This window comes from Myxocyprinus asiaticus, chromosome 17, assembly GCF_019703515.2.
Source record: "Myxocyprinus asiaticus isolate MX2 ecotype Aquarium Trade chromosome 17, UBuf_Myxa_2, whole genome shotgun sequence".
Classification (NCBI taxonomy): Eukaryota; Metazoa; Chordata; class Actinopteri; order Cypriniformes; family Catostomidae; genus Myxocyprinus; species Myxocyprinus asiaticus.
The window spans coordinates 28,624,852-28,643,492 of record NC_059360.1 but is presented as its reverse complement, the minus strand read 5'-3'; the positions used below and the strand labels follow the sequence as shown (position 1 = coordinate 28,643,492).

Genomic DNA, 18,641 nt, shown 5'->3' with positions numbered 1-18,641 from the left:
ATGTATTTTGGACCGTCAAAAAATGGATTACATTCACTTGCATTTTTTAGAGGAGGCGGCCTGAAATGAAATCCTAGAAGACTTAAATTCTGTTTTGATGAAGAAAGAAACTCAGATACATCTTGGATGGCCTGAGGGTGAGTAAATTATCAGCAAGTTTTCATTTTTGGGTGAACTATTCCTTTCAGTAAATGTTTTATCACCCTCTTGTTGTCTCCCAATGCAATTATCGCCAGACTGTTAAACAGAGGCCAACTGAGTGAATTGGAAAGCACGCAAATTAGGCTTCTAATTTAAACGTCGGCTAATTTTAATATATCGATGCCTAAAAAATATATCCATGAATAATGTGCCGATCAATGATCAATATATAAATATTTTATGACATCCCTAAAAAATCAGTTAAATGCATGTGACAGTCTTTGAACTGATATTGACTCTGACACTGTGCTTAAAAGGATCATTTTATGTGCTAGCTCTGTCCCTTTCTACGCTATTTCTCTTCCAAGTCTCTCTACATTCATGTGCATCACTGTAATGCCTCACACTTCCAAAGCCTTGAGCTATGTTCTCTTTTCTCTTCGATCTCACACACATACACACTTGTTCGTTCATGATGTGTGTGTGTGTTTGTGTGCTTTCAGTTTGTGAGTAGGTGTGAGAACACTGCAGTCTGATAGAGATATTGACCCCAGTCATTGACAGGCACTACCTCACACGAATGACCATACAAACACACACACACTTACAGTCTGTGCGCCATTCATATAGTAGGTGGTGACTTATGAAACGGATAGTTCCGACTTTGAATTCTGATTGGATGCGCCGTGTTCTAAGCTGTTGTAAAATGTCTATAAATATGCGCTTGTGACCACACTTTGTATATGAATGTGCTAAGTTGCTACTTTGCTTGGCAACTTCAAACAGTCTACACTTAGTTTAATGAACTATTTTACTTAGTGGAAGTTTATTTGGGTTATTATTAGTAATCAAAGTATTTATTGACCATTGGTGTCTTTTATCATATTGCTCTTGCTGCCATTATAGAAATGCAATTAGCATTCAAGTCTGTGCATTACAGTGATTTTACCATGGGTAAGGGTACTCACGTCATGCTGAAGCACACCCCTTAACAGTGTTGTTACATGGCCTCTTGTGGCTTATTGCTTTATTGCATTGTATGCTGAGCCGCTGTAGTCGAAATGCCCTACAGGCCTGATAAATTCCTGTCCACTGATAAGTGACTGCTTTAGTTTGAGTGCTTTATGCTAGAGTTAATTTAATCATGGAGGATTTCTGTCATGGCCTGGAGGTTTGTGTGTGTGTGTGTGTGTGTGTGTGTGTGTGTGTGTGTGTAAAGAAGAATGACAGAAGAGTGGAGTTAATGTGAGATTTGTTGATGTCAGCCGTCAGAATTATGGTAATTAATGGATCTCTTTTCTCTCCATTTCCCCATTGCCGCAGCAACCTGACACGTGGTGTTGGCCGCTTCCGAGAGATTCTCCGTGCCGTTGAGACCAGGACCACTCAGAACCTTCGAATGGTGAGCTGGGTGTCTTTGTATTTTGGTGTTCATAGAACATTGGGTGGTAACACTTTACAATATGGTTGTATTTGTTAACATTAGTTAACATGAACTAACGATGAACAATACTTTTACAGCATTTTTAATCTTGGTTAATGTTAATTTCAAAATATATTAACACATTTTTTAAATTACAAGTTGTATATGTTAGCGTTAGTTAACCCTTTAGGCTCGGATGGGCCGGGCCCACTAGAAAAAAAAAGTCAAAATATTAATAACTACAGTCTTGACCACCAACACAAAGTAGGTATTGTTTAAAAGCTTAGGAGCTCTACTTTTCCATAAAGCGGGTGCCAAGGTGTTTGTATTCAAAGGACAGAACTTCCCAGGGAGGCAAAGAGAAAATGTATGATCTCTGAGAAAAAAAGATTGTTGTATTACACATCTGTTCTATCTCCTAGAGACATAGCTAAGTCACGGAAGTAATGGCTGGACTGCAAACCAGGCATTTCAGGCAGTTCAGGAGCAGTGTTTTCTGTGGAAGAGAGTTACTCCCTTTGGCGTGGGCTTTGTGCTTTGTAACTTTGCAGACCTTTTACATGCACAAACAGCTATATTACACACTAAAGGAAAGGTAAAATCCTTTAATTAAGTGTATGCAGATCAAGGGGGACTTAAAAAAACTATTATTCAGATAAAAGTATTCAGGGAGCAACTTGTCTGAATAGTATTAGTCAATTACCTCTGGATAATGTCCCAAAACTGGCCAGTTTGTGGATTGATCACGTATAACCCGGCCGGTGCATAGACTCTACTAACAAGAATCCAAATGAACGAGTGCAGTGTGAAAGTATAGAATTAGCTAGAATAATCAAGTATACAAATCTAGATAAGATCTCAATTGATGATCAATAACAATTGGAATCTCAACCTAAATTCGAGGTCTAATATAATTGGAATCAGATTAAATTATTAATGGATTCAGATTCTGTCTTAACTAAATCAAATAGTATGACGCTACAGCCACACGCACACTAAAAGACGAACACGCAAATACCTTCACCACTTCGCTGGATTCCGCCACTGGGCCAGCGAGGTGCCATTTTTACATGCATGTAGGCATTACGACCAAAACTGAACAAGTGCTTTGAAATTTGCGGACAAATCAGAAGTGTTTCGTTTTGATCAATTAGGAAAAATTTTGCACTGGACATATTATTGTAATCGGTAAAAACATCAAACTCATCAAATAGCCATGTGTCATATGTCGTTGGAAATCTCTCAATGAGTAGATTATAACCATCCTATTTGTTTAAATTAGCTTTCCTGGATCAGATGACGTAATCAGAAATGATGTAGCATCATGAAATGCTAAACTAATCAGATTGGGTCCATATCAGTGCACAGATCATCCATATTTGGGCAGAGAGACGTGATTGGTGACTGTTACATATGGCCACCTGGAGATGGCGGCAAGTAAATGACACAGACTCGATGCAGACTCATCGAGTCAAATGGCTCTCGTTTTGTGAAATCTCATTACTAAAATCATGTCTGCATGCTATGCAAACCTTTAGTCATTGTTATGTTTGCATGTGTAATTAGTTCTTATGTACAGTTATTATGTTCTATTTGTTTGGAGAGGCTTTTGGACACTTGGAGACATTTTTGAACACTAGGATAAATTATTTGTGTAATGGTATAACTTTTGATTGCTTTGTTAAATCAACACAACATTTTTCTCAGTTACAGTTGACATGATTGGGAACAAAACAAAAGCAGTTTTTCAGAGCCACCTTATTTACACCCAGAGATGTATAATGTCAAATCTGAAAAATAAGAAAAAAGTCAAATATTGGCTCAAGTTTTTTTTTTGTGATTTTTTTTCAGCAGTTTCTTAGGCTGAGAGTCTTAGAATTTATCATAATATATCATTAAAAAATGTGAAAAGTCTTCTTTACAATGATACTAAACACTTGACCCTCCTTGTTTTTTTTGTCGAGTTATAAGCCTTTAATTTTAGGTATGCCACTGAAACAGGAAATATTTAAAAACACCCTCAGAGCTTAAAGGGTCAACATTAACAAAGATTAATACATGTAAAAAATATTGTTTATTGCTAGTTCATGATACTTAATGCATTTACTAATGTTAACAAATACAATCTTATTGTAAAGCATTATTCATGAAACATGAGCAAAACAAATATTTATTTTTTGCATTCTTACATAAATTGTCCCATTGAATTGAATGGAACATCATATTTAAGAATAATTTTACTAACTATTTACACACAAATTTGCTCCGCTCATGTTTTATGAATAAGGCCCACTGTCTGGCCATGTGCGCATCGCTGCTCAATATTTGTGTCACTTCTCTTCTGATTGCTTAATGCCGTTTTGTACACACAGGGTTTGTTTATTTACGGGAGTGATGAACACAATTCTACAACCAAATTCACTCCCAAAAAGTTCAGGAAGTGACGATCGAATTTATATGAAAAGCCAAAAATAAAACTTCTGTCATCGTTTACTCACCCTCATGTTGTTCCAAACCACATGACTTTCTTTTTCCTGATACTCTTCAAAATTTCTCCTTTTGTGTTCCATTGAAGAGCGAATGTCTTGCGTGTTTGGAATGACATATATGCCAATCATTGCAATTTCGGGAACAAGGAATCTATTCTGTACACACATCACTTCCACATGTAATTGTGGTTTTAACTCCCAAAACTTTGCAGGGTTTACATGGCCTATATGGAATCTGAAGGTATCATTTCATAAGTTACAGCCATATGTGTTTGTGTTTGTTTAGACTATTGCCAGGCAGCTTGCTGAGATCCTGCTGAGGGGCATGTGTGAACAGAGTTACTGGAACCCCCTGGAAGACCCCCCTAACCACTCCCCCCTGGACGACCCGCTCAGACACACTGCACATACCAAGGACTACGCCCTCAGCCGCCGCCCACGTATCTACTCAGGAGAGAAGTAGGACACGCCCGTTTGTCCTCTCTCCATCTCCTTCTGTCTCTCTTTATATTCACATCTGTGCAATGGCATTTCTAAGTCCAGTTTACTGTACACCTGGTGTAAACATCTGTTGTCAACAGACAGCACTACATACAGGTGTAAACGAGGTCCAAACATTTTGTGATCACTAAAACCACATTTGGAAGCCCATGTGTCCACTATTTTGTAGTGCAAACACAAATACACCCAGATGCCTCCCAGAAACTGCCTTTTCTCTGGTCATCAGTCATTGCAGCAAAACAAGGGTTTAAAACTGCGAGCTATGTACTGTTTTAAAAGAAAGCAGCCGTACAATTGGAATATATATACAGAACTTTTGGGGGGAAGGTTTTTTTATGGAGATTGTAGTAAATTTATCAGTACACTTGGTGAAATGATGCATTGCTCATTCAGTGTCTTTGAATGCATGCATTTTATCTTAATATTATTTGACTTTGATTTCATCTCCAGATTTTGTTGGCAACAATAGGTGCTTTGTAGCACCATAAGAAATCCCACTACTCTTTTACTGTGTTGGTAATGTAAAACTAGTTACATCATAGAAGCGCACATGATGTAACTAGATGTGCGTGGAATATTTTCGGTATTCTTGATATCAACATTTAGCTACACAGATAATGTGAAGTACAATTGAAGTTTGGTTAAAACAATTGATCAACTAATTGTTTTTAAAAAAAAAAAATGTATGTAGCATTCTACTTAAAAATTCATGTTTATGGTATTCTCAAAATTAGAGACCTTCCCCTTGATGAATACACGAGTGGTCACAGAAAACACATTTGAGGTCATACCAGGTTTAAACCGCAATCTTGGTCGGCTGACCACTTGTGAACAGCTCACCCCAAGTGTTGTTTAGACCAGGTGTAAACAAGGCTAAACATTTCAAGGATCTGCTTTTCACACATGGAAATTTGTCACTTATGATATAGTTGATGGAAAAATTAATGATGGCCTCTCTCTCTCTCTCTTCTCTCTGTTCTCTCTCTCTCTCTCTCTGTTCTCTCTCTCCCCCTCCTCTCTCTCTCTCTCTCTCTCTCTCTCTCTCTCTCTCTCTCTCTCTCTCTCTCCATCTCTAGTTTGTTTTGTCCACAGGAGAACACAGAGGAGGCCTTACTCCTGTTATTGATCAGTGAATCTATGGTAAGTAAGCATAGTACTCTCTGAATTGCTGTGTTTAAATTGCTAGTACAGGATTTTGAACATGTAAATGAAGCAACTTTGATCTGAGTCGGCATAGTTTCTTCAGTATGAAAGGGCTATCATAATGAGATGCTTTTAGCTGTAAGTCAATAGATTCAAAAGTCAATTTATGGCAAATACATAAATTGAGTTATTTAACAAACAGTTGTCAATGTAAACAATTATGACTGTTAATTATAAATTCAAATCAACATAAAATACAAAAATATCTGTAAATAATACATAAGATGTCATAACACAATAAACGCTCTGCTACATGTTAAAAAATTGACCAATCCATATGTTAGATTTCCACTTCAAAATCCAACTTATATTAGTGTCACGTTCAACAAACACTCACCTCTATAAGTCAGTGAATACAGATATCTAATCTGATTGCTTGCGTTCTATTTTTGGTTGCATACTATCTGAGAGTAATGTAATTTCATCTGTCAAGATGTGTGTGTATGTAGTAATTTGTGTGTACCTATCACAGGCTAACAGAGATGCTGTATTAAGCCGAATCCCCGAGCACAATAACGACCGTATGATCAGTCTGCAGAGCGCCTCGCTGGTGTACGACCTGTTGACCATAGCGCTGGGCCGTCGCGGACAGTACGAGATGCTCTCAGAGGTGAGACCCCGCCCACGCTTGTCGCCATGGGAACATACAGGAATACTCCCTCAGCAGCACCACTCATACCTCCTGGTGTGGTTGCTGTGGTAACAAGACCAGAACTGCATTGTAGACTTTAACAGAAGAACTAAACCAGATTCTGTATTTTAGCAGAAGATTTAATGTCACAAATTTGGACAAATCATAAAGTATACAGCTTTATTCATAATTTTTTACTTAAAGTTTACTTTTAGCCATGGACAAGCCTAAATAATTTTTTTAGAAGCATGACCTGTTTAAGGCATAACAGTCAGGCAAAGAGGAGAGATATTTTGCTCTCGGGTTTGTAGTGTGATGTTTAAATTAGTGTACCTGTGCAGATTTTCTCTCCAGTGAGCATCTGTTGATCATGCTGTTGTTGTTAATGTTGGACTCAGCATAACTTTTTGATGCTGGCCTTTCGGCTGTGTCTTTTATATTCAGATTTTGTAGATGTGCAAGCACAGGGCCCCAAGAGTCTGCCATATTTAATGTGCATGCCCTTTGCAGGGTTGTGTGTGTGTGTGGCTGTTTGTTATATAGATTTAATTGTTCAATAAAAATGCTCTCTGCTAAGCTGCTAGTGTGATTAACTGTAATGCCTCAGAGATATGTTGGAAACCCTGTGGCATTATGGGTAATATTCAACTGGAGACAGCCTGGCTCTGTGTTTGACCATTGTATGTGTTTGTATGTTGCGCATCACAGCTATTGTTTTCAGTTTTTTTTCTGAGGTTATTTTAATGTCCCCTCTTCTCAGTGTCTCGAAAGGGCCATGAAGTTTGCCTTTGAAGAGTTCCATCTCTGGTTCCAGCTCGCTCTCTCCCTGATGGCTGCTGGGAAGGTCAGTGATAAGTTCGGCCCCTGTGTATCCACTAGAGATGTGCAAAACTGAATTTTTTTAAATCAAACAATCATTTGTTTGTCTGTACAATGTGTCAACAAGATGGTCTAAAGAAAGTCCTGAATTATTAGGATCCACAAGACCCCGATCAAACAACTTTCATATCATAAATTCACACAAGACATTTTCTGGTGTTTCAAAACAGTTTGACGGAGGTGCGTTTTTAAACATTGACCTATTTTTAACTTGACATGCTGTTTTGAAATTGCAACGCTCATTGTGCAAGATGCTTAAAAACACAGCAAGATGTATTATAATGACCAAAGACATCCATCTGCATGTGTACACAGACCAAAAGTTTAAGAAAAATTAGCGCAGACAAAATCCAGGAATTCAAGGGGATAACTGACTCGATAGCTAGAACCTTTACTACAAAACTATCATAGTTTCAATAACTTAGCCTTTTGGATTATTTATACTAGTGGGGATATTGCTTACAAGTCAGACAGTAGTTGCCTTGTAATTCTGCTTAAATTATGTTAAATCCAGTTTAAAGCATCTATGCTAAAATAAAGCTGAAAAACGAATTGAGCTAATCTAGGAGTCAGCTAGTCGGTTGTTGGACAACTAGTCAACTAATTGACCATCCTGCCCATCACTAGTATTCACAATCTCATTCAGTGACCTAGGTAGACAAATCCAACTATTCAAGTCTTAAACCATCACAAAAGAAACGTCAAACTATATGTATACACATACTATATGTATGTGTTTTTCCTGTACATTTTCATCTGTGTGTGTTTGTGTAGTCGGCTCGAGCAGTGAAGGTGCTGAAGGAGTGTATAAGACTGAAGCCGGATGATCCCACTATTCCTCTGCTGGCTGTCAAGCTGTGTATTGGAAACCTGCATTGGGTAATGAAACCGGAATCATGGGAAATATGTGCAAGCTTAACCAGAGAATTGACACTGACCTGTTTACGGCTCTGTAAATCCCCTACTGTCAGACCATCCATGATCAGTGAGGTGGTGATGACATGGAATGTGTTTTTGTGCATTTCAGTTGGAAGAGGGTGAGTGCTTTGCTAAAATAGTGATTGATATGGGTGAGAAGGCGGCTGAATTCAGGGCAAAAGGGTATCTTGCTATTGGTCTGGTCTACAGTCTGAAAGCCACAGATGGTAAGTATATCTGAAGCAGGACACACTACATATAAACTTATAAAACTCTATGTCCTTTCTGTATCCTCTATAATACATTCTATACCCTCTCTATAATCACTTTATAATTCTCTATACCCTTTTTCTACCTTGTATAACACACACTATGCCATCTCTATAATCTTTTTATAATGCACTATACCCTTTTTGTGCTTTGTATAACACACTCTATACCCTCTCTGTAATCCCATTATGATGCTCTATATTCTTTCTCTACCCTTAATAACACACACTATAATATTTCTTTACCCCTCTATAACACACTCTATATCCTTTTTTACACTTCTAACATGCTCTAAAACCTTTCTTTACCTTCTAAAAAACAGTCTATACCTTATTTCTAATCTCTTTTTAATGCACTATACCCTTTTTTGCCTTCTATAACATACCCTTTTAGTAATTCCTTCATAATACTCTACCTTCTATAACACACGCTATACAGGGCTTTTCAACTACTTTCTTGCGGGAGCCAGATTATCCAGATGAAAATTTGATGGAGGCCAAACTTTTTTCATATCTAACTTTTTCATTGCAACTAATGAAACTAAACACATTTAACACTATGTGTTAATTTGCATAAATAGGCTACATTTGATTGAATAAGACACAATAAAATATGCTCACCTAAAGGTTGCTGGTTCATGTTTTGGAGAGGTGTGTAATTGAACTATGCCTAGACAAGCTTAAACACTCACGCTCTGGACCGGAACTGGAAGAAGGATCGCTTCTGATGACCGTGATGGTGTTGCACGAGCGACTGAGTTTTGTTAAACTCACCGCTGAGTTTTGTGCACAGAGAGCTGGGATGTTCAGACTGCGACGCAATTTTATCAAAATCAGTAGGAAGGCCAGATAAAAGTGATTGGGCCACCAGTTGACTATCCTTGCTCTAAACCCTCTTTATAATACCATTATAATGCTCGATACCCTTTCTCTAATTCTTTCTCTCTATCTGCCCTCTATAACACACTCTATACCCTTTCTAGAACACTCTATACCCTCTCTATAATCGCTTTAATTCAGGGTGCACCGATCGATTAAATCCGTGACCGGCAATCGCCCAATTGTGCCTAGAATCAGGGCCGATCTTTTTTTGCAGCACACAGGGAATCACACATACACCGCTACTCTAATGAATGTGCGTTTTCTCAGCCCTTGATACATGACAGAGTGGCCTCTGGAGGGTGGATTGTTGGAAATTGTAAGCATTCACAAATGTAAATTTTCAGACATGCTGTTACTCAGATGAATATGCTGTTATGTTTTTAAAAATGTGTAAGAATCACATGTGTATGAATATGAAGTTGCCCATTTTCTAGAGTCATTATGGTAGTTATTCTGACTCGCTGCACAGTGAGCAGGAAGAGGATAAAGAGGCTGTTAACGGGTATAAAAATGAATTAAACAACATATTAAACATGCAAATACAAATCTGAGTACACACGATGTAGCGTGAGTCGTGACAATCAGACATTGTGTTGAGCGATAGAGACTGATTGAGCAATCATGAGCGCTTTTATCTTTACTCTCTTTAACATGAGCGCTCTCGGTGTCAATCAAACATGCGGCTCTCCATGTGCTCTCAATATCTCATCAGTCACTCATCTCAGCGCTATTCTGTGAGGATCCCAATTTAAATCAATGTAACTGTTTAACCTTCAATAACGTCACCGCATCTTCACGCATTTGCTTAATAATTAGTGATTTTGTTGTGTTACAACAAGATGCCAAAGACAGTAAACAAATCATAGATATTAATTATTTCTCACTGGAGCAGTTTTAGAGCTTGTAATGGATATATTTTTCTTATTTTTGAAAGTATCTCTGCTGTGTGTGATGCTCTCATGGTTTTTACTGCGTATGTCACAATGACCTATTGATATTGGCAACAGAAGTATTAACAACTGCTTTCAATACAAATAAATGTTAGCAATTCATTATTAATGTAATTTTGGTAGCACTAAATAAAAAGGTTTCATTTCTTTAACATGCATTAGGTATCATGAACAAACAATGAACAATATATATTTGACAGCATTTATTAATCATAATGTTAGTTAATAAAAATACAATTGTTCATTGTTAGTGCATGTTAGTTCATAGTGCATTAATGTGCATTAACTAATACAACTTTTGATTTTAAAAATGTATTAGTATATGTTGTAACTAACATTAAGTTCATTAGTTCATGTTTACTACAGGAGTAACTAATGTTGTAAAATAATGTTAATAAATGGAACCTTTGTGTAAAGTGTTACTGTAATTTTACTGTGTGGGGCATAAACGTATAACTGCAGCATATAACTTGCAAAAGTGTGGTAAAGGGCACTTAGTGTTAAAAAATCGGAGATCGGTATCGGTCTCAAATTTCCTGATCGGTGCACCACTAGCTTTAATCCCTTTACTGATACTCTATTCCCTTTCTCCTTAAGGTTTTATAGAAGCCGCAGAGTGCCAATTAATAAATAATGAAGAAATAAATGATCAATCTATTCATTTGAAAATAAAAACATGAAGAAATAAACCAATTTATAAATGGACAAATAGACACATTTAAATGTGTTTATTTAATTCACGTTTAAAATTGTAATTATATTTAACATTAGATTGATCCCAGGCTACTATATTTTGAAAAACTTACATTACAGTAAGTTATGCCTTACAGTATTCCTGGTATGTCTATAATCCATGGGGTAAATATCTTTTGTAATGATAATTGCATACAGTATATAAAGTGTGTACTGAACTTGGAGCATTGTGCCTGTTGGCTGTTCTGCTACATTTACACTGAGATGTTCATGGTTGTTGTAACTACTTCAACTGTCCAATCGCAGAGCGCTTGTAAGCAGCTTCTAATAGTCAGTCCTGACTTAGGAGGTGGGATTTGTCAGAATACGGTTGGAAAAGCAAACGAGCAGCCTAAAGTTCCGAGCGCACACAAAAAAATGTATTAATCTTTGCAAGAAGATACTTTGCTTTACAAAATTGAGTTCAAGCGCATACAAAATATCTTGCACACTCAAAATATCATCTTGCACGCACAGAACATTTTTGTGTGCTCAAAATATAATTTTGCGCATGCAAAAATTTGGCACATGTATAACTTCATACAAGTGACCATTAACTTCTGATACACCTCTCATCCGTTTCTTTTGCACAGGCTTTATTGTGCATGTAAACCTCTTTCAATAGCCGTCCAATGACGGACCGTCTTACATCTCCTTCGAGTGGGACGTGGGAGAGAGGGTGTGTCTTAAAACTGAGTCGAAAGTTCACTGGTTGGTCCCACGGGTCAACTGTCCAATGGCATTTTTAAACTTGATTGTCAAATGGATAAAGAAAAGCCAAAGTAAAACGAAAAAGAAAAGCCAAAGTAAAGCAACTGTCAATTGAATGAAGAAAAGCAATTGCCAAATGCTTTTTTAAAACGCAATTTAAAAGGTGCATTTAAAAATGACTTATTAATGTGCTATTTTATTGTTACATTTAATTGCATTTAAAACATGAATTAAATACGTGATTTATTAATGCACAGTTTTGTTAAATACAATTACAATTTTAAACATGATTTTAGAAAAAAACATTTAAATGTGTCTATTTATTTGTCCATTTATAATTTGGTTTATTTTTCCATGTTTTTATTTTTTTTATTTAATAGATTGATCATTTATTTCTTCATTCTTTTTTAATCGGCACTCTGCGGCTTCCAAAAGGTTTAATGTATCTGAAATTTTATAGGTCTTACTCTCTTTTTGTTGCCATCATCTCACTTCTCTGTCTCTCTGTCTGTACAGCATCTCTTCGAGGAATGCAGGAAGAGTATCAGAAAAAAGCACTGAATGCTTTTCAGAGGTGAGTTTCAGACTCTGTCTAAAGTCTTTCTTTTTCTATCTATCATCTATCTTATCTATCTATTCTTGGTACCTGTAAATCATAACTAAAAGAAGGTCTGAGATCCACTGATCTTCTGAGCATTCACTGTTAAACATTGTAATAACATTGTTAAATGAGAGGCATATAATACGTGGTGATGGGAATGATTGTGCTGTATGTAAGAGAGTTTAATGTTTAGTGGACTACAGACTAAGAACACTAATGAAACACACTCTCTATCTCACAGGGCACAGAGTCTATCCCCCACTGATCATCTGGCTGTTTTCTACCTGGCACTGCAGCTGGCTGTATCTCGACAGGTAGGAGAATCAACATCTATTGTGTTCTTGGTGACACCTTATAGCAGCCAGTGGAAAGATGCTTATGGCAAAATTAATTTTATTCAGGCCACATCTCACTTTTATTTGTAGACAAAGTTTGCTTTGTCTTTAGCATTTAACTGTGCCTAATACTTTACCAGGCTTTCCTTTTGGGTTGTCCCTCTCTGTCTCTGTTCCCAAATGTCGATCTATTATTCTCTCTCTCTCTCTCTCTCTCTCTCTCTCTCTCTCTCTCTCTCGTTATATTCTGTTTTAAACACTCATCTAATAAAAGCCACTATACTCTGTGTGTGTGTGTGTGTGTGTGTGTGTGTGTGTTGGTGTGTGTTTGGTGTGTGTTTGGTGTGTGTTTGTGTGTGTTTGGTGTGTGTTTGTGTGTGTGTGTGTGTGTGTGTAGATTCCAGAGGCTCTGGGTTATGTACGGCAGGCATTACAACTACAGGGGGATGATGTTCATTCTCTGCACTTGCTGGCCTTGCTGCTGTCTGCTCAGAAACACTACCACGATGCTCTCAACATCATTGAGATGGCCCTCAGCGAATACCCAGAGAACTTCATGTGAGTCCAGCACACACACTCACTGTCACAAATGCTATCCAACCTCTTGAGTTTTCATTTGGTTGTTGTTTTTTTACGCACATGGACTATGTTATTAGAGGTGCACAAATACGGTCAGAGTCAAGAGGGTTGTCAGCAGCCAATCAGATAAATGGGAGGAGACTATTTAAGAATCAGAGAACCAATCAGAAGTGGTCGATTTTACACATGCACATAGAAGGTGTGATATTCTCGTAAACAGCATTTTTAAAGACACTCTCTCACATACACACAGACACACAATTTCAGGCAGTGTTTAGACATTTAGAGGCATGCCACAGTGCCCACTCTAATGAGAATGTTTGTGTTTGCTGTAGCAGCTGGCATAGATGGGTAGATATCTGCTGCTGGCATCTTCAATTAGAGCAGTGAGAAGAAGCGCGCGTGTTGGATGTTTGAAGCACTCCCCACGCAAATTCCATTCTCATTTGATTTGAGTCCCCTCCATCTGTGTTTGTGTGTGTGTACTCTGTTTTGTCGCTCCTCAGGCTGTGCGCTTCAGCCACTTACATAATAGAAAAAGAAAACAGCTTTTCTTTCTTCCCCCATATCCTATGCCTCTCTTTTTTTTCACCCTGCTTTGTCTTGGGGGATTTTGGTTTGTCCAGTTCTGTGAATTCCAGAATGTGTGTGCACATATACTGTATAGATGTGTGTGTGCGTGTGTGTGTGTGCGTGTGTGTGTGTGTGTGCGTGCGTGTGTGTGCGTGCGTGTGTGCGTGCGTGTGTGCGTGCGTGTGTGTGCGTGCGTGTGTGTGCGTGCGTGCGTGTGCGTGCGTGCGTGTGCGTGCGTGCGTGTGTGTGCGTGCGTGTGTGTGTGTGCGTGCGTGTGTGTGTGTCTTCATGCATTTTGTTTCATTGCCTTGAAAGGAAATGCACCAGAACATCCAGCCCTCCTTATTCAACACGCACACACAGTACTAGATTAATTCAGTGGTTGTGTGGGCGTCCTAGTGGTGTAGCGTGCAGCTGAGATGAAAGCACGGCTGATGATAATGTTGCTGTCAGCGTTCAGAATAAGCTGAACGTAGATCAGTATGGCCATCAGAGCCTGCAGTGTGTGTTAAAAGCTCAGACTGATCTCAGTTCAGTTTGGAGTGTAAGCAGCTGCAGTAGTGAGCTGTGGAAGAGCAACCTCTATATATGGTGTCTGCTTTACACACACAAACCGGCTGGATCTCTGCACACACTGCTATATCTGATTATAGATATGCCCATCTGCACTCTCGACAGTGGCACTGATGGTGGGACATTGACTCAGCACGCACTCAAGCCTCTATATGCCTGCGAGCAGATTGGCTGCCTGCAGAAATTAGTGTGAAATGCAGGTGTTTTTTTTGTTTGTTTGTTTTTTCTAAACAACTGCACTGGATTTATGTGTCCGCTCTCATTAGAGGAGAGTTAAAACCCCACACAAGAATACACAACATGCACCACAATTCACAAAACACAAATACAATATACAACACAACACACAATATAGTACAAATATGCACACATACACATAATATTGCACAAATATGCATAATATAACTAGGGCTGTCAAACAATTAAAATATTTAATCGCGATTAATCGTATAATTTTTTGTAGATCAATCAATCAATGTTTATTTATAAAGCACATTTAAAAACAACCGAGGTTGACCAAAGTGCTGTACAGTGAATAAAAGGAATAAATTAAGACAACGACAAAAAAGAAAAACAAAATAGACAAACCATAAACAATTATGAATATAAAAGACCCCAAAATAACATAGTTAGGGAATGTTAAAAGCCAGGAAAAATAAATAAGTCTTAAGAGAAGATTTAAATGCAGAGATGGATGGAGCATGTCTGAGATAAAGAGGAAGGCTATTCCAAAGTTTCGGACCAGTGTTAGCGAAGGTGTGATCATCTCGATTTTTAAGTTTGGCTCCAGGGATAGTGAGTAGGCCATGGTCACACGATCTTAGGGTTCGAGGAGGAGTGTATGGGAGCAATAAACCAGTTAAGTATTGAGGAGCCAGATTATTGTGGGCTTTGTAGACAAATAATAAGATTTTAAAATCAATCCTATACTTGACGGAGCCAGTGCAAAGAAATTAGAATAGGCGTTATATGGTCATATTTGCACTTCCCTTTGAGAAGCCTAGCAGCTGCATTTTGTACTAGCTGCAGACGAGAAATGGAATACTGAGAGACTCCGTAATACAGCGAGTTACAGTAGTCTAGCCAAGATGTTACAAAGGCATGGATTACGGTTTCAAAATAGCAGTGATCTGTTTATCAAACTTTAGGCTGCTGTCAAATAGGACACCCAGGTTTCTGGCACACTGCGTATTATATGAGGCAAGAGAGCCGAGATCATAATCAAAAACACTGTTTTCCTTAGGGCCAAACAAAATGATTTCAGACTTCTTTTCGTTAAGGTTTAAAAAATTACTTGAAAGCCATAGTTTAAGTTCGATTAGGCAGTCTAACAGCAGCTGAAGTGAGTTTTTATTGTTACGGTGTAAGGGAAGATAGATTTGGGTGTTGTCGGCATATAAATGAAAAGACACTCCACATTTTTCAAAAATAGAGACCAGAGGGAGAAAATACAGGGAAAACAACACCGGACCAAGAATTGATCCCTGCGGAACACCACAACCAAGAGGTATGTTGGAAGAAGTATGATACCCCAAACGGACAGTAAACCACCTATTTGACAAATAAGAGTGAAACCATTTTAATGTAGTTCCACGAAGACCCACACATGTCTCCAGGCGAGACAGGAGTATGTCATGGTCAACAAAATCAAATGCAGTGCTTAGATCTAGTAGGACTAGAGCCATGGATCTCTTAAAAGAGCAGATTCAATGCTATGTAACGCTTTAAAACCTGACTGGAAAACTTCATGGATAGAATTATTTGACAAGAAAGATTGTAATTGAAACAGTACAACTTTCTCTATGATTTTTTAAATAAAAGGCAGGTTTGAGATAGGCCAAATATTAGAAAGGGATGTAGGATCAAGATTTGGTTTTTTAAGATACGGTGACACCACAGCATGTTTAAAATGTACCGGTATATAAACACTTATTGATTACTGATAACAGACCCGGGCCAATCGCATCCATAATTTTTTTGAGGAAACACAGTGGAATGATATCCTGGGGCATTAGAGTGGGCTCAGGCTGATCAACAATTTCCTTACAGGAGCACAAATTAACAGGCTCAAACACAGACCATGTAGAAGAGTATAAAGGAGTGTCAGGCAAAGTATACTCAGTATGAGACAACTGAGATCTTATAGCTGTGATCTTATTTGTGAAAAACTTCCCAAAACTTTCACAAAGAGATTTAGAAGGCTCAGGAAAGAGTTTTACAAGGGGATTTAACACAGAGTCAATGGTGGAGAAAAGAACTTGGGTTTTATGACAGTTTTTTGTAATCAGATCAGAGAGGTATTTGCACTTCGCAGCCTTAGCTGCCCTCTGGAACATAGTGAGAGAATTTCTCCTGATTTCATATGAAACCTGAAGTTTATCCTTTTTCCATTTGTGCTCAGCTTGTCTGCAAACCTGTCTGAGAGAACGTGTCGTGTCATTATGCCAGGGAACAGGCCCCGGCTTATTATTTTTAAGCTTCAATGGAGCAATGGTGTCCAGAATAGAGACACATGTAGAGTTGAAGTAACTGAGATGTTTGTCAGCATCCAAGTTGTGTAGAGTAGATTCCATTACTGAAGAATCCCATACTTCATAGTATGCTGCAGAAAACTCTTCACTGGAGCATGAAGTAAAGGTATGAGACAAGCAAACTATGGATTGATTTCTGAGGATTTGACAAGTGCAAATGTTAAATAAACAAAAAGATAGCAAATGCCAGAGGTAGAGACAGAGAGGGCAGCAGAAGGCAAGCCACAAACGCAGGTACCATCTTGTCACAGTAAGCCAACCAAGTTAATCGTGATTAATCGCAATATCTTTATAAACATGAGTGGACTAAATATGCTTCATCCAGATGTATTTTTCAGTCATTCACACAAAACCTACCCGACCAACAGAGTTGAACAACAGAAACTCAATAAATTTTTTTTTTACAAAATATGGTAGCTGTAAGTGTATTATGACAGGATTTATTTGCTTCTTTTATGGAGTTTTGACAAACATGCAAAAAAGTTTGTCATTTACAATTGACAGTCCCGGTGGGATTAAATAGGTTAATGACAGTGTAGATTACCTGAAGGGTTCCAGCAATGTCTACAACTTCAGCATTGGCTAGTGCACTATCAAACAGAGATGCTGTGACATAACCTTGGAGACATCAGCAGGGTTTCCTTTAGCCGGTAATCAGTACCGCCGCTCCCTATACGCATATTACGCAGTCTGTGTAGGGTACCAACTCCCTGGGGGGCACCAGAAACTCAACCAGCTGCCCTTACTCGCACATTATATTTTATTCAAGGACCCAGTAGCAGTTGTGGAACACAGACGATCGCCTCGCGCTAACAATTTCACTTCGTGCTCGCACCGCACCTCGCAACTTTTGCCTCGCAGTTCAAGGCTGGTGTTCAAATGGCAGTTGTCTTGCTGCTGCAATGATGTTACAGTGTTAGGAGCTCTATCTGTCCTTTGCGGGCATGTTCTACTGCTATGTTACATTGATAAAATGCTTGCCACAGGTCTCAGCATAATGTCTCCCATCTGTTTTCCTGACGGCAATGCATGTGACATTAGTGACGTTTGCGCGAATTGACTCGCTTCTCATGAACTACGGTTTATTCAAAGGGTTATATTACGCGTTAATGGCGTTAAAAAAAAGTAGTGCCGTTAAATGAATTTTGCACTAAATATAACACACGTACAACACAACACATACACAACATTAAACAAAACACACCGCAAATACACAAACAAAATATACAACACATACATGTAACACAACAGACAATATAACACAAAAATATAAAGTATACACAATATAAAACGCAGTGCACCACAAATACACAATACATAAACTCATTACACAATTCAGCGCACGATATACTACAAATATGCAATACATACACACGATATACAACACAACAGACAATATAACAAAAACACAATATAGAACAAAATCAACAAACATAACACAAATACACAACACATAGAACACAACAATGATACATAAACTGTATACAATAGTATAAAACACAGAAACAATATACAAGACACAAAGTATACAGACTAACACACAATATTAAACACAACATACCACAAATACACAAACAAAATATACAACACACAGTATACTACAAATATGCAACACACACAAATATACAACACAACATGTACAATATTCAACACAATACAACACAACAGACAGTATAACACAAAAACACAACGTATACCCAATATAAAACACAATGCACCA

At 38.1% G+C, this 18,641-nt stretch overlaps 1 protein-coding gene across 4 annotated transcripts in view; it reads left to right on the top strand.

The window, feature by feature from the left end:
- The window catches only part of LOC127455283 (tetratricopeptide repeat protein 7B-like), a 61,428-nt gene that overhangs the window by 20,165 nt on the left and 22,622 nt on the right, over positions 1-18,641 (top strand). For all 4 annotated transcript variants that reach the window (XM_051723032.1, XM_051723029.1, XM_051723030.1 and 1 more), the window contains exons 6-15: positions 1,465-1,543; positions 4,340-4,512; positions 5,631-5,694; positions 6,230-6,367; positions 7,149-7,232; positions 8,042-8,146; positions 8,295-8,412; positions 12,246-12,303; positions 12,572-12,644; positions 13,063-13,223. In XM_051723032.1, coding sequence (XP_051578992.1) covers positions 1,465-1,543; positions 4,340-4,512; positions 5,631-5,694; positions 6,230-6,367; positions 7,149-7,232; positions 8,042-8,146; positions 8,295-8,412; positions 12,246-12,303; positions 12,572-12,644; positions 13,063-13,223 — 1,053 coding nt within the window. The remainder of the gene's footprint in view (positions 1-1,464; positions 1,544-4,339; positions 4,513-5,630; positions 5,695-6,229; positions 6,368-7,148; positions 7,233-8,041; positions 8,147-8,294; positions 8,413-12,245; positions 12,304-12,571; positions 12,645-13,062; positions 13,224-18,641) is intronic.